Source organism: Ostrea edulis, chromosome 9 (genome assembly GCF_947568905.1).
Source record: "Ostrea edulis chromosome 9, xbOstEdul1.1, whole genome shotgun sequence".
Classification (NCBI taxonomy): domain Eukaryota; kingdom Metazoa; phylum Mollusca; class Bivalvia; order Ostreida; family Ostreidae; genus Ostrea; species Ostrea edulis.
In genome coordinates, this window is record NC_079172.1 from 39,608,386 (window position 1) to 39,626,094 (window position 17,709).

Genomic DNA, 17,709 nt, shown 5'->3' on the forward strand with positions numbered 1-17,709 from the left:
TTTACACAAACCTTAAATTAATCCTCTCCCACATCATATAATTATATGAAAACTATTAATTTCAGAGGAGCAACTAAATATTGCTGACTCCAAAACCACGACTACCACTAGTAAGTATAATTTCAAACTTCCATGCTAGAAATTTCCCGTTCAACGAATCCTAAACGTTAATAAGAAACTCCGTTTTTTGCCCACCTGAGTTGAAAGCTCACGTGAGCTTTTCTGATCGTCTGTCCGTCTGTTAACTTTTTACATTTTCGACTCCTTCTCCAGAAACACTGGGCCAATTTCAACCAAACTTTTAAAAAAGGCATCCTTGAAATTTGAAATTCTTCAAATGTAGGGCCATGTCCCTGCAAAGGGGATATAATCGCAAAAGTAGGGTGGGGGTCATTTAAAAATCTTCTCAAGAATGACTGGGCCGGAAAAGTTTAAAATTACATGAAAGCTTCTTGACATAGTGCATATTCATGTTTGTGAAAGCAATGCCCCCGAGGGTAGGTTGGGGCCACAATAGGGGATCAAAGTTTTACATGCGAATATATAGGGAAAATCTTTGAAAACAAGAACTACTGGGCTAGGAAAGTACAAATTTACGTGCAACCTTCCTGACATACTGAAGATTCAAGTTTGTCAGAATCATGACCCCGGGGTAGGTTGGTCCATAATGGGGGGATCAAAATTTTACATGCAAATATGGGGAAAATCTTCTCAAGAATCACTTGGCCAGGAAAGTACATTTACATGAAAGCTTCCTGACATAGTGAAGATTGACATTGTTATAATCATGGCCCCTGGGGGTTAGAATGGGGGTGGCATACAAATATATAAGGAAAATATATATAAATCTTCTTTAAGAAACAATGAGCCAGAAAAGCTTACATTTACATGAAAGCTTTGTGACATAAAGCAATGACCCCCAAGGGTAGGTTGAGGCCACAATAGGGGATCAAAGTTTTACATGCGAATATATAGGGAAACTCTTTGAAAATCTTCTAAAGAACTACTGGGCTAGGAAAGTACAAATTTTAGTGCAACCTTCCTGACATACTGAAGATTCAAGTTTGTCAAAACCATGACCCCCGGGGTAGGTTGGGGCCATAATGGGGGATCAAAGTTTTACATACAAATATAAGGAAAATCTTCTCAAGAACCACTTGGCCAGGAAAGTACATTTAAATGAAAGCTTCCTGACATAATGCAGATTTACATTGTTATAATCATGGCCCCTGGGGTTAGGATGGGGGCCAGAATAGGGGATTAAATTTTGCATACAAATAAATAAGGAAAATATATCAAAAATCTTCTTCATGAACCAATGGGCCAGAAAAGTTTATATTTACATGAAAGCTTCGTGACATAATGCAGATTCAAATTGGTAAAACTCATGCCCCGGGGGGTAGGTTGGGGCCACAACAGGGATCAAAGTTTAATCTTGCGAAATAAAAGACACCACAGTGTCGTCCACTTCTGCTTCATACTTGGATATTTTATTGAAAGAAGATATTAACGGCAAACTAACAGCTCAACTTTATGAAAAACGAGATGCTTTCAGCTTCTCCATTATCAACATCCCATATTAATGTAGCAATATTTTATTATCACCTGCATATGGTGTTTATATCTTTCAACTGATCGATACGCAAGAGCTTGTTTTGCGTATGATCAGGTTTTGAATAGAGCAAGCTACCGGTACTGACAAACAAGTTGATGGTACAGGGATTTCAACAGTCTCGTTTAAAGTCAGCATTTTGCAAATTCTATGGTCGTTATAACGATCTAGTTTACCAATACAACCTATCATTGGGTCAAATGATGTCTGACGTGTTTCATACCGATTGTTGGGCCGTTCTTTGCACACTACCTCTGACTACGGAGAGGTCCATTTACCTGATCAAGCTATAGGGCTCACGGCGGGTGTGACCTGTCGACGGGGGATACCTGCTCCTACTAGGCACCTGGTCCCACCTCTGGTGTATCCAGGAGTCCATGTTTGCCCAACTTTCTATTTTGTATTGCTTATAGGAGTTATGAGATTGATCACTCTTCGTTTTCTTCACCTATCATATAGGGAAAATCTATAAGGTGACTCCGGTGAGCAATGTGGCCATGGGCCTCTTGTTATAGTTTGTTGAGGTCAGTTGACGGGTATCATACATTAATACGTTGGCTGGATATCAATATCCCTACAACGACTCTCAACATTTTCTAATGCCGTGTACTTAATTTTGATGAAGAATGCTGCAAGAATTCTTTGCATATATCATGCTAAAAAGACCAAAGTAATCTGAAAATTTGTTTACGTTATAAATATTTTAATATTTCCAGACTTTAAAAAATTCATTCAAATTGCATATTTCTAATAGTTTCCTTTCAGGAAATACCGAGGCACATACGTACATGTATATTTCAAACAGACATATGTGTGACTAATAGATTGATTGTTTGTTTGTTTTACGTCTTGTCGAGATTTTTCACTCATATTAAGACGTCACCAGCTGTAGGCGAAGTACCACAGTTTTAGAGCTATTTTTAGCGCCCAGGGCGGTAGTAGTGAGGGTTCTTTAACGTGCAAACGCCTGCCACGACACGGAACTTCCGTTTTAAAGGTCGTATCCGAAATACTAGTGTCTTGTGATTCTCATTTCTAAATGCTTTGGCAAAGGAGCAATTAATTACAAAAACCCTTACAAAGAAAGATACATTGCTGGAATGATCTACCAAGCCCCTATCTTTGCTCCTCACGAAAATATTAAGAACTGTGAAGGAGAAACTTTAAACGTACTGTGCCACAACATGGGTCAGTGTTTGCCCAAATCTTTTTTTGTATTCCTTGTGGGGTTTATGGGATTGATCAATGTTCATTATCTTCGCCTTTCATTGAATGGTTATGCACTATAAAAGATATATGAAGAAACGTATCAAAAACGAACAATTTGACTACGAAGGTTGTATTTGAATTTAACAAACTTATTGATATTTTCATAACCCCGTAATGGGAAATTTGGGTGCAGGTAGTTTTTGGTCCGTCTGAGCAAGATATAGGGCACACGGCGGGTGTGACAGGTCGACAGGAGATGCTTACTTCTCCTAGGCACCTTACCCCACCTTTGGTAAATCCAGGGGTCCGTGTTTGCCCAACTATCTATTTTGTATTGCTGATAGGAGTTATGAGATTGGTCACTGTTCGTTATCTTCAGTTTATGTTTGAATTTTACAGCCCTTTACCGGCAATGTTGATGTCTCCATGTGAGTGAAATATTCTCGAGGGGGACGTTGAACAATATTCAATCACTCATATTTCACATGTGTATTTCTTGTGATGAGATCTTTTGGTGGGTGCCAGAATTGCTTTGCTGTCATACGTGGGCTTCACAAACTAATTTTGTTCTTTTGTATCGTTTAGCTGAACCTACCACTGTTACAACGACAGGTGAGTATCTCTGCTTTACAAACAATTATTCATTTCCTATTCGTCTTATGTAGTTTGAAGGTAACATGGATTTAATTAAATTGTTCACAGATTAAACCATTGTGGTCATGGTGAATTTAAATTTGAATGCTCGATTAAAAAAAATCAAACATTTTTACAAAATGTATCTGACTTTTTCCGGTCCTCTAAATTAAATTTTAATATAGAACTTATAATTTCAAGGTACATATAATATTAGAAATTACTCTTGGTTGACATTGCTTCTGCGTTCAAATAAGTTCTTGTCATGTGTCTGCTGTATTCTACGACTGCTCTTGATAATTTCCTGTTCAACAACACCGGGCGCATCTGCAATTTTTGAATGTTTGTCGCTGTCATTTGTACATTCTCTCACCGAGGACGTGTTACGCAAGCTTCATCAATGCTTGGAATCACGTGACAATTTAATCACCGGCACTTTGATATGTACATTTTCGCCATTTAGTTGTTTGTCTCTTACTTTTTTAATTTATCGTATTTTTACAATCTTTTTTACTTTTGATTCCTTGTTTATATCAAGTGTCCACCACGTGAATGTCCTACATTCTTCACCTTCCTACATTCATACGCGTATTTCGAATCAGGAACAGAAAACAGTGATTTTAAACAATTAACAGTAACCATAAATTTGAATGCACCAAAATTATTCATGACTAAATATTTAGTTGAAAACATAAATGACCCATATCAATCTGATTAAATTCGGCTATTGGATCCGATCTTCGGGTTTTTGTTTTTTCAAGAGTGTAACGACATTACAAAAAAGAAAAGTTGATTTTAATCAGATTGGATCCATATTAATTTTTTTTACGCCGTTGACAGAGAGGTGTTGTACTCATAGCGCACGGAACCCTGGGTAGAAAATGTCATTTGTAGTCCACTGGTGCATGTTATCATTCTCGTTGAGTGATCACAATAAGGATTTTGGATTTTACACAGTTACATGTATATTAACTCTTATGAAGTCACTATTACTGCGGGAAATGGTTCATATTGTTACGTCATTGAGGCAATCGTACACAAACAATATTAGCGTTATCGTCGCCCATATATCAACTGACATATACGTTACTAGATATTGGTGTCATTTTAAATTTCTTGTGTTCTCCATACAAATACGAAGGCAAATCAATTAGTAACTAGCCTAACTTATTTCCGGTTGAGATCTGCCTCTTCTTCTTCGATGTTATTGCCTTCTAGTGTTATGCACTTAGATAAACGGTGTTCAAGTGCCATCAGCCCAGAACTGTAAAAGCCAGGGTCCTTTCCATTGACCCACTCCTCAACTGCCGTGACGACTTCTTCAGATCGGAAATGACGTCCACGGGTATCCTTTTTCAAGTTTGGGAATAGGAAGAAGTCGCTAGGAACTAGGTATGACGAATAGTTAGGATGAGGTATTAATTTATACCCGTTTCGCTCTACAGCATTCATTGCAACTTTGCAAGTATGGACTCTCGCGTTGTCCTGTTGTAGCAAAACACCTTTAGAGAGTTTACCTCGGATTTTTTCACGGATGGCAGTTCTCAGCTGGTCTAGCAAGTTTGCATAGTACACTCCGGTTATTTTACGTCTTTTTGGGTAAAACGTCCAACATAACGCCTTTTGCGTCCCAAAATACTGTGACCATCACCTTGCCAGCAGATGGTTGCGTCTTGAACTTCTTTGGCCTCGGGGACCCAGGCCTTACCACTGACGAATCTGAGCTTTATTCTCTGGCTCATAATCTCATCTAAAGTCATCAGACGCAAAAGAAAATCATCTTTTGATCTAAAACGCTTCAACAAGGCGTTGCATACTGATGCTCTGGTTGCCATTTGCTCATCGCTAAGGGATTTGGGGACCCAACGGGCTGTTAGTTAGTGCATACCTAAACGATCATTTAATATTGTTAAAACGCTACCATATGAAATGCTTCGTGCCTTTGCTATTTCTCTCACCTGAATTCGCCTATCAGAGTATACCAGTATACCAGATCCCGAAATTTCTTACACATTTCTTCGTCAGTGACATCCAGCGAGCGTCCAGACCTGGCCTCAACTTCTAAAGACTTTAGATGAAAGGCATGCCTTTGCATCACTAGCCATGTTTGACATTCAATATCTTATTAAAGAATGACTCGATACGCGCGCAATTTTGTACCCAGGTATAAAGCATGTATTGAAAAGAAGGCATGAAAATCGTGGTCGTCTCGGTCAATCGGAAGTCGAATAGGCTGGTTACTTATTGACTCGCCCTCGTGCATGTAGAGAGACATTAGAGTGTTTCAATGTGTCTTAGAAACTATCAGACTCTTCAATAATTCACTGCGGGTTTCAATTTATTTAAAGTCAACGTTTTGCAAATGATATGGTCATTATGATAATTTTATTTGCAGATACAACCTGTCATTTGATCGAATGCTGTCTGATATGTTTTATACTAATTGTTAAGCCGTTCTTTACATACTGATTTTGACTACGGATTACTCCGTTTACCTGTACAAGATATAGGGCCCATGGCGGGTTTGACCGGTCAACAAGGGATGCTTATTCCTCTTAGGCGCTTGATCCTACCTTTGGTGTTTCCAAGGATCCGTTTTTGTTCTACTTTCAGTTTTATCGTATTCATAGAATCTGTGAGATTGATCAGTGTTCGTTATTTTTACCATTTCCACACATTCTTTTGAGAATTTTAAAACTGACTCTAGTAAATGAAAAGTATATGCAGTGACATGTAGATTGTAAATAAATGGCATACACGTGAAAACTTCTCTCGGATATATTGGTGATTGTATTAAAAAAAACCACCAAATTGAAAGAGTCTATTTTGAAACCACTGCTTACCATTTCAGGACCCCCGACAACCCCTCCCCCTTGTATTGACAAAGTAAACGCTTGTGAGAACTATGGAAAAGAAGTCTGTAATAATCCGGACTATGCCCCATGGGTGCTCGATAATTGTCGCTACTTCTGTCGAAAGTGCCTGCGTAAGTATATTTTCTTAATGCCGTGGTCTCGCCAGCTAGGAGTTTGGATGAATCGACTGATATATAGTGAATTGTTACTTATCGATGGATATTTCAAGCGGTTTAGTTTTTGTATACGAAGCAGCACAAATCATACAGATACAGCCATTTTGTAAAAACAGAATCCAAATGATCATCTTAAACGATGTGTTGTGTTCTTCTATAACAAATTAAAGGTACAAATGTTCCACTTTTTATGTTAAATTTTAATAAAGATATTTTGTACGTATGGTATTTTATGAATAAAATAAAACTAAAGTTAACATACAGTATGGTGCAATATATATTCGTTCAAAATGGCGGCGTATTTACATTTGCGACGGAATTAAGTCAGACTTCAAACTAAGATATTTTGTTTTACACAGTGATTAAAGTGATAAAAACTTACTTAATACTCGTAATATGACCTTTCAGTCGAATCACACTTTGTAACCTCTTCAGAATCGACCGGTATAAACCCTGGACATACCAAGGTGTGATGAGTATTGCCCTCAACTGCTGAAGTAGTACCGACCCCGTGCCATGTAATACACGCTTCTTAAAACTTCCTATTATAGACCTGGAAACACCCAAAGTTTCTGACACATAAATGATGGTTTTACCTTCTTGTATTAACTTCCATGCAATATCTTTAACGTCATCTTTCCCTTTGTGCCCCATCTTGTTTCTGTCGGTTCAGATTTATTTACAATGCAGACGACAATAGGATCATGTAATTCATGAAATGTCATATGATTACATGTAAATGTTTTATGAATATCTATCGAAATCGCGACACTATTCATAGACCGTTTTATTTATCGCTTAACCCATGGTTGGATGTGTGAATGTAAACACGCCATCATTTTGGACGAATATGTATTGCATCATACTGTCGCTAGAACGATCTGCATTTTGTATGGATAGGTGTAACACATGTTGATGAAGAAGAAAAATTACAAAATCTTTGAACAGAACGTCATACATAATAGACTGTAATACATGTTGGATGTTCTTTATTCTTCAGAGCATTTCATATGCTTATTTCAGTATATTTCTATGAAGAAACATTTCTTTCTCTAAGCTCTATAACTAATTACGTTGAACTTTTACAGCCGACCAATTGGTTATCGCAGACTCAAAAACAACTACTACCCGTAAGTATTTAATTTGTAATCTCTGCTCTAGTATATATTGTAGGACTAAATACATTGATTTAACTCTTTCCCCGTTTCCATGTAATTACATATAATTCATTCACAGTCAAATAACTCCTGGCGTAATTTCTGTGTCATATATTTGTACCCTTGGTCAAACCATAGCGTAGCAATATTGCTAGCAAATGTTCCAACGCAGGTCTTCAGGGGGATACGAGTGACTTGAAGAGCTACATTGTATCTTCCGCATCTTGGCAGTAGAAACTTGTGCAGCACAGACACAAGTTAACATTGATTTTAACACGACACCGGCAATGATAATTTTCTGCAATTTGCATTTACACGATCATCAAGATTGTAATGTTACTGTAATATATGATTTTTCTCTCGATACATTCGATAGTTAATTCTAATCATAGTCAAGTGAATTGTTTGATATATATATATATATATATATATATATATATATATATATATATATATATAGGGAAGTCGTTGTGGCCGAGTGGACTTACGCACTGGTTTGACAATCTTGCTAGGCGGTGGGTGCCGTACGTCGCTGGTTCGACCCCGGGCTGGGGCGAAAATTTTCAGTACCTAGTTGTGATTATTTAGTGCTTTATATATATATATATTCGTTCCGGGGTACATATTTAGTTTGTATGGATATTTTAATCGATTACGTGTAAGCAGTCTCGTTTATTAGTTAAATTTCAAATTCACCATTGTTTTGCTCTATCTTTTCAGCTCGCCCTCCTTGTGAAGACAGAATAAATAACTGTGAAAGATACCCCAAAAGCGTATGTAGTGACCCGAAATATGCTTCCTGGGCCACGGACAACTGCCGCTATTACTGTCGAAAGTGTACTCGTAAGTGAAATCAGCATTTCACCAATTATATGGTTAATATACTGCTTTAGTTTGCCAATACATTATATCATTGGGTCAAATACTGTCTGACGTGTTTCATATCGATTGTTAGGCCGTTTCTGGCACACTGATTTGACTACGAATTACTCCGTTTACCTGATCAAGATATAGGGCTCACGGCGGGTGTGGCCGGTCTACAGTGGATGCTTACTTCTCCTAGGCACCTGATCCCACCTAATGTATATCCAGGGTTCCGTGTTTGACCAACTCTATTTTGTATTGCTTATAGGAGTTATGAGATTGATCACTGTTCGTTATCTTCACCTTTCATGAACTTGCACCTTTCCATGACTGATAAAATCGCCAAAAAGCTTCTTAAAAGTCGCATGACATAGTATGTCCTTTGGTGTTCTATCAGTTTCAGTTTCAATTTTATCCAGAGAAAATGTGCATGTTATTATTTGTTTTAGCTCCACCACATTTTTTCATTGTGAATAAAATTTAATTTGCAGAGGAGGAACTGATTATCGCAGACTCAAAAACTACGACTACTACCAGTAAGTTGCATGTTTTGAAACATGTATATTTGCTTAAACGTAGGTAAGATTATACTTGGTCTGTCTTTTTATTGGCTCCCTTGTGTCGAAGCTTTGCCTGTTTGGCAACGTTTGTTTAACACCCCTTCAAGAGGTTTTCATTCATATTGAAACGTCACCAGCTGTACGTAAAGTGTTTTCAGGTGGCTCACTACACCTTAAAAGGTTTCTCAAATCAGCGCAAAATGGTCTGATTATGAAGAATATGATGATATTAACATTTAATATCTTAATTTGTCAAGAAGGCAGAAAGTACGCAATTCTGGACAAAAAACACGATATTCAAATTTATTTCAATGAATAAGAACAAAACATTTTGACACGGGTTTGATCTCGGGATCTGCGGGTCACTAACCCAATACTTTATCCACTGAGTTACGATGATAGATAAACAAATCGGTCTATATAACATTTTGTGAATGTAGTTTCATAAAAAGTATAATAAGCAACCGCAAGGATCTCATCCGTATTAATAGTCCATGAAGTTCAAACTTCAATTATACCACTTCACCCAAAGCTGGCAAGTCCAATCCAAGTTTTTCTATGTTTAGCGTCCGCGGATGGATTGGTTTTAGGGTATAAAAAACACATTCATCAAACCATCATAAAAGCAGAAGGTTTAGAAACAGCACTATTGTCCGCATTATTACAGATGTGACTGTTATACGTACAGGTGTACTCCCTCATCTCAGGCAAGGTCGTAGTCTGCATTACACAACAAAGAACAAAATACAAAGATAAATGCATCTTTAGAAGGAATAAAGTGCATTTGCTTATGATCAAAAGTTGCTTAAGGAGGAAATACTCAATTGCTAATAATAATTTTATCATTACAATAAAATGTATGTTTTTTCTTCTGATTTGTTTTTGGGGGTTTTCCTGATAGAAAGATTTTATTAGGTTTTTGATTCTAGGGTGGTTGCTAAACATGAAAATTTTTGAATTGGCTTAACGTCTCTATTCATGAGTGAAAAATTGTCCAACGGAGTGTAAAACTACAATGGGTATGATACAGTAGTGATGACGAGTACGGGATAGGTCCACCTAGCACAGTTCTTGTCGTTCCATATTATATGCGCGCTGGAATATGTGCATTCTGCATAAATTTTGATCATTAATATTAACTGTTACATCTCTTTGTTCCTTTACTCCAATTCTTTAACATGTATTATTTGTACTGGACCTGTCCAGTAAGATGAAAAGTTATCCAGTCTTATGCAAACACGGGTCGTTGTTTTGAGAAAAGTTTTTTTTACAGAGAAGACAGGCTCAAGTAAGAGGTTAATGGCACAGAAAGAATTATTACTACTCCTAGACACCTGATCCCACCTCTGGTGTGTCCAGGGGTCCGTGTTTGTCCAACGCTCTATTGCTTATAGGAGTTATGAGATTGATCAATGTTCGTTATCTTCACCTTTCATCAGAATGATAACGGTTAACACTCCAAAAACTTTTAGAGCTACGCGCGTTAACTCTGGATACCCGCCCATATTTTTAACTCATTGTCATTGTATATTTTAAAAAGCTTAGCAATTTCGCTAATGAGATTTTTTAACGCAAAAGTAATTGATCATTAACTTTAATATCAGTGTGAATTAATTAATTGCTATCTTTTTTATAAGAGGTAGAAATATTTTTTCTTGAAATCAGGCTTTAAAGGGACTGGTTCACGATTTTTGAAGAAATTATTTTTCATTTTTGATGTTAAACATTAAAAATATAAATCATTTAATGTTGACAGCAAAAATTTTGACTTTCGGAATGCAAGAATAAAAGTAATATTTAGCCTTAAATTTGTATTATGTAAACAAAAACTCGAGTCTTTTAATGTATACAAACAAACTAGTAAAATATTAATTTTGTAAAATAAATATCTTAATTTTGCATAGTCACAAATGTTAACATTTAGATGACACATTTCACCCAAAGAATGCTTGAAATGTGAAAGATATAATAAACTTAGATCAACATCCATTTCTTTTGAAAATTTTGTAAACAATAACATACTGTAATCTTTGTTTACAAAACAAATAATAAACTCTCTGAAATAAGCTTCTGGTATAATGTATAACCTTAATTTTTATGTGAAATCTTTTAAATACATTAGACAGTAGATTTTAATCATTAGAAGTGAAAAACAAAATTTTGGGGAAAATCGTGAATCAGTCCCTTTAAAACGTCATATATTTTAAAATTCTTATTGATATATATAAATAGTCATTTAATTTGTCACATTACTTCACATTATTGAGTAAAAAATATTTTTCATACTTTAACCACATGTGCAATTGACCAAATTGTCTTCATCTTTCATCAAAGAGTGAATATTTTCGCCCTGTTTTGCTCTGTAAACATATATTCCGCCATGAAACAAAAGTTTTGGTGTAACATGGTGCTACATGACAATTCACAATACCAGTGAAAAGGATTTTGTGTTTCACGGATGGGATGAGGGGGTTATAAATATTTTCCGTTTTCCATTTATTTCTATAGTGAAATAAGTCATTTTAACCCAAATTATAGAGTCGTCTCTCTTTGTGTTGTCAAATATACCATTTTTTATGAAAATTCATATAAATATCTACATTCACATAAAGACCATTTAAAAATGATAACTTTTGAAAATTGACCAGAAGGTATGCGGCGAAACATATTACTATCTTTCTCAATTCTTCATACCACATGCACACTTCTGAATGAAAACTGAATAAGTCAAGAAGTTCAAATGGATAGAAGAATTGAAAAAAAAACAACTTAAAGTATTGTCAGTTTAAAATTAAAGACGAAATATGTGTAATAAAGTGGGGGATATAAATTATTGACAAAGAAGCTGAATTTCTATGCAAACTTTTTGGCGTAATTAATCCAGACTTTATTATAAGAATCGGTGTTACGTCTTTGGGGGAAAACCAATTTATTAAATTTCCTTCCACGTTTCTATCATTTGTATTATATTGACGATATTCTATGTTGTATAAATAGTACAGTGAGAAAATAATCGATTTTTATCATACATTTAAATACCTCCGCCATAAAAGACAGCTCATCCCTAACTCATTCCTAATTTCTATAAAGTCTGACAAACTTTTTTCCATTTATATGTCTTTTATAATAAATATTAATTATACGATGTATTTAGGCCAATCAAATAGGTATTGAACAAAGACCTGTTTAAAGAATTGTGCACGTTTTTGTTGACATCCTGTTGATGGAACTTCCTTAATAATAATCATCAAGTTAAATGACACGGACACAATATACATTGTAAATAACACGGACACGAATGCATTGTAAATAACACAGACACGAATGCATTGTAAATAACACGGACACGAATGCATTGTAAATAACACGGACACGATATGCATTGTAAATAACACGGACACAGACCATTATACAGACACGTATAACATTGTAAATAACACGGACACGATATGTATTGCACTTTTAGACTCGAAGTACAGTAACTGTTCATACTGACCTTTTATCCAGTTGGATTTCGTGTTCTACCTATGTTTGCCCCTTTAAACAGTGATCCGGCAGGAGCAGGCTTTTTATCCAGAAAGAGAGTCTAGTTTAAGTAACTGTAGAGAAAGTTAGTATCTCTATTTTTTCTACCATGTTTGGACCTTTTATACGCATACATACAATTACGCTTGTGTTGTGGTATCAGTGGGCTTCCGCTTGTGCACATGAAATTGGCCCTGTTGTTCCTCTATAACTAACATATTCAAGATCCCAATGATTTTATGATGGTCTATGACAATGCATGACTTGCTGTGCAGGATGATTTCGAACTTGTGGTATTATCCAAGGGAAGGGGGATGGACAGAACATATTCTCCAAGTCCAAGCATCGTTATCATTATAGATTTAAATGCGTCTTCTCTTATTACCCCGGCCCTCAGTCAAAAAAGGAAAACAATCGCCTTTTATTTTGAACGTGTTTGCGTCAGAACTGAACGAGTAAGGTTCATTAGAACACTACATTAAATCAAGTGCATTAAGGAAAATTCTTACGACAGAGCCGTAAATTAACCTTCAATTTTGGAGGAGGCAGGAAATTAGGCGGGGGTCTGGGGGCCGCCCAGGCCCCCAGACGCTGAGCACATTTTGTGCACACTGAACACGTTTCGTGCAAAATCCTTGATTCTAGGGCCTTCTAAGATGTTACTTGACTAACTCAATCTAAAAGAAAGATTTGGAATGCTTTTTAAGGGAGGTATCATGTTCTTAGTTATTGGAAACAACATAAATTCTAACGAACTTTAAATTTAAATTTTTTTTTTGGCTCAAAAGTTGGAGGAGGCAGCTGCCTCCTCCGCCTCCATGTAATTTACGGCCCTGTACGACAGTGAGCTAAAACGAAGGAGACAGCTCTTGAGTGTAGGTTTCCGTCTCTATTGATCTAAATATGGGAATATGATATTTCTTTTCTGATTTGAGGATTTTGGCGTATATGAAAATTGGCCAAAAGTACACTAAAATGATCTATGTATTATCAATTTCTAAATCGAGGCAGGTTATTGACGAATAAATTGATGTCAAATGTTTCAGTTTTCATTACAGTTTTTTGAATATTATTATGTTACGATCGGTATAATGATCTACATGTAATTTGCAAATACAATGTGTCAGTTAGGTGAAATATTGTCTGGAGTATATCATACTGTGCCATATGTTAGACCTTTTTTTCCGTACTATTTTTTACTACGGATTACTCCTTTTACCTGGCCAAAATAAATGGCCCGAGGTTGGTGTGACTGGTCAATTGAGATACATGTACTTAGTTACTTAGGCACCTGATCTCACCTCTGTTGTGTCCTAGTGTCTGTGACAGGCCTGTTTTTAAATTTCTTTATAGGATTGAAGGTATTATCACAGTTCGCTGTCTGCACCCTTTTCATCGTTCCTTTGTATTTCGTTATTAGCAACACCAAAACCCTGTGTGGATAAATTGCCTAACTGCAAACGATACAGTACTGATTCTTGTACTAACTACCGTTCCTGGGCTGAAGTGAACTGTCCAGCTTATTGCCAGTTCTGCACACCATCTGGTAAGTTAGCGTATTGCAATTTTTATGATTGTTCATTGAGTATAGAACGTATTTTTTATTCAATAAAAATTTCAATATTACTGCTCGTCCACGTTTTGACATCATCCGTGTTTACTTTTTTATGAAGCTATTTTATGATTGTAAGCTGCAAAGTTGTTTTCTTTGCATTCAACCGTAAAATGAGTTTACAGATTATTCCATTGGGGATATTACATGTATATATCGGTCATATGCAAAGTCTTTATATTCATTAGGAATTACAAAACATTTTAAAGTTTGAAAATGACAAGACCACTCAGGTCTCCATCACCAAATTCATCGATACGGTATCCAGATCTCATACAGTTTTGACGTCCATGATTAAAATATGAAATGATTATTGTAGGCATAGATTTACATGCATAATTCCTCAGAGTTGAATTCTATTTGAGGCACATGTTTTCATATATTCTATGTTAATCTCATTTACATATCATATACCCGCTGCCTTAATCCTGATTGCCAAAAATTCAATACATATGCAGAAAACTTACATCAAGATTAATTTCACAAAGCAGTACCCTCATGAACTTGATACACTGTACATTACAAAGCTTATGTCTTTTACCGTTCGATAAGTCTCGTTGAAGTATTCTACAATGAATAATGCCAAATAGATGTGATTATGTATCTTCTAGGGAAATATTTTCAGATTTATTGTACTCAAATTCGACGTTCCAAAATTTTTTCAATTTTCGTCGTGTTTTAATCACGTTTAGGTGGTGTATGCGTGTATGTTGTGAGGATGATTAGGGTAATTCCCCATTCTCTGCTGTGACGTTATGATAAGGGTGATTCCCCAGTCCCTGTTGTGACGTTATGATTCGGGTGATTCTGCTTTGACATTATAAGGGTGATTCCCCAGTCCCTGCTATGACGTTATGATAAGGGTGATTCCCCAGTCTCCGCTGTGACGTTATGACAAGGGTGATTCCCCAGTCTTCTCTGTGACGTTATGATTAAGGAGATTCCCCAATCTCTGCCGTGACTTATGATAAGGGTGATTCCCCAGTCTCCGCTGTGACGTTATGATAAGGGTGATTCCCCTGTCTCTGCTGTGATGTTATCATTGTGATTCCCCTGTCTCCGCTGTGACGTTATAATAAGGATGATTCCCCTATCTCTGCTGTGATGTTATCATTAGGGCGATTCCCCGGTCTCCTTTGTGACTTTTAAGTCTGATATTTATACTCACTAGGCTTCGTCACAATTCCTACCGAGCCAGGCTTTATTGCGATTCCTATATCCGCGCTTGATGTGATCAGGGCTGCTCCTGTCAGAAAACCCGTGTCACGTGAGTATCCTATTCCAGTTTTATCCTAATGTGTGAGAATAATATTTTTTCTGTAGTATATGATTGATTGTTTATGATGTACATGCATTAAGGCAGTTAGTACTTTTATTGTAATTTTAGGTCACCTGAGTCACTCAGGTGAGCTGTTGCTATTGGACTCCATCCATCGTCGTTCGTTTACAACTGAATGTCTTTAACTTCTTCCTGAGAATTACCCTTCCAATTTTTTTCATATTTGGTATAAAATATCTTTTGGGACAAAGGGGGGGGGGGCATAAAAGTTAACGTGCATGACATTTAGTTATTCATCCTTAATTTTACTGACACTAAATAGAAGCAGAGTCCTGATTCCAGGCTAAAACATTTTAATATTAATGTGTTTATTTGTAAAACATTTAAATAACATCGTCTTTAATGGTGTTGATACTAAACTGAAACTGAATGGATATTTAGAAGGAACAGATAACCTTTTCATGATCCCAGGGTATAGGTTTTGGTACCCGGGGTGGGGCCAAAATAGGTAATAAATGTCTTTTGAATATCATTTGAAAGACTTCTTTGATTTTGTTGATACTATATAGAAACTTGATGCATATCTAGGAAAAGCAGTAATGGGTGTACATGTATTAACATTTTTCACAACCCCAGGCGTAGAGGTTTCAATTATACATTTTGTAGCCCGGGCTAGTGATACCTTTAACTGATACTCAGGTGACCGATAAGACCTGCGGGCCTCTCGTAATTTTAGCCGTCTGGCCAAAGGTCAGTAAGAGTTGAGGCCATCACATGTTCGTTTGGTGGCGTTGTTGTCTATTTCATTTGAGAGAGTTCAATATTTCTACATAAAAGGGTCAGAAATTCAAATGATGATTCGATTCTAACCTTTCTGACTTGGCCCTAAACAAAGACAATTGTGACGAAAGTGATTGCCACTGGTAAAAGACATAGCTGTGACGAAACATTGTACAGGGGATCTAAAACCTTAAATACTCAACAAAAAGGGTGTCATTCCCACGACCAATATCATTTGATAAATATTTATCTTAGTTCACAACTTCCTTATGAACTGATGATGTGAAACCAAGGTCAGTAGGGCAGGATCAGCGTTGTAGACGTTAAAATGTCACAACCAATATCCGGCTCTCAGAAATCGAAAGATGCACTCATTACAATATCAACTTGAAACCTCTTAAATCTTTTTCTTCAATTCAAGAGGATTCCCATAATGCTTTATACGGATTTGGCCATACATCAGACCTGTTGATAAACTAACTGTGAACGTACTGAAATCATCAGTATCAGTTCTTTCGTATATAGTTCCATACTTTCATAAAGAGATCTTGATAACAGAGAATCGATTTGTATAATTGGGGGTTTTGTTTGAAGTAGTTTTTACATCACTTTAATGAAATTTTAATTGTTTGTAGACGTGAATAGTGAACTGGTTTCTGCGATCTTCTGAGGAAGAGATCATCACAACGGTCCAGGGTCAAATTACATCAACCGGACCGAAAGCCCTCTCTTTAAGGAGGAAAACATTTACATGTTTGGAACGTCATACAAAAATTTAATAATGGAATAGTTTTCTGAAATAAATTAATAATTTACCAATTCATTTGCATATATGTAAATGCGCTTTAGTTCTTTAATTAAATCGATCATTGCACAATGGTCGATAGATTATCAAGGATGTTTTCTACCGTATATGTTACTAATGCAAAGTGAAGATAACGAACAGTGATCAATCTCATAACTCCAACACGCAATACAAAATAGATAGTTGGGCAAACACGGACCCCTGGACACACCAGAGGTGGAATCAGGTGCCTAGGAGGAGTAAACATCCCCTGTTGACCGGTCACACCCGCCGTGAGCCCCATATCCTGATCAGGTAAACGGAGTTATCCGCAGTCAAATCAGTGTGCCAAGAACGGCTTAACAATCGGTATGAACACGTCAGACAGCATTTGACCCAATGACTAATGTATTGTCATCATGCTACACTTAACTAGATATAGTAAATAAACACAAACATTTTGTCACATATAATAAGAAATCTGTTGATTAATAATCAGAGGTATGATGATTTGTGTAGTAAAACATATCAGCTTATTAAATGTAATTGTTAGTATATAAAACACAACTTTTGTGTGTTTAAACTAGTCACAGTTTTACTAACTTATACAAGTTACAGCATTTCATTTCAAACTTATTCAGGAGTTTATCAACAATAAATTTC

General features: G+C 36.3%; 1 protein-coding gene across 2 annotated transcripts in view; it reads left to right on the top strand.

Moving 5' to 3' along the window:
- The window catches only part of LOC125659539 (uncharacterized), a 42,723-nt gene extending 25,622 nt beyond the window's left edge, over positions 1-17,101 (top strand). For both annotated transcript variants that reach the window (XM_048891226.2, XM_048891227.2), the window contains exons 6-14: positions 66-110; positions 3,407-3,433; positions 6,306-6,440; positions 7,574-7,615; positions 8,363-8,485; positions 8,998-9,042; positions 14,012-14,137; positions 15,375-15,470; positions 16,898-17,101. In XM_048891226.2, coding sequence (XP_048747183.2) covers positions 66-110; positions 3,407-3,433; positions 6,306-6,440; positions 7,574-7,615; positions 8,363-8,485; positions 8,998-9,042; positions 14,012-14,137; positions 15,375-15,470; positions 16,898-16,932 — 674 coding nt within the window. In that variant the 3' untranslated portion in view covers positions 16,933-17,101. The remainder of the gene's footprint in view (positions 1-65; positions 111-3,406; positions 3,434-6,305; positions 6,441-7,573; positions 7,616-8,362; positions 8,486-8,997; positions 9,043-14,011; positions 14,138-15,374; positions 15,471-16,897) is intronic.
- Positions 17,102-17,709: the final 608 nt, after the last annotated feature.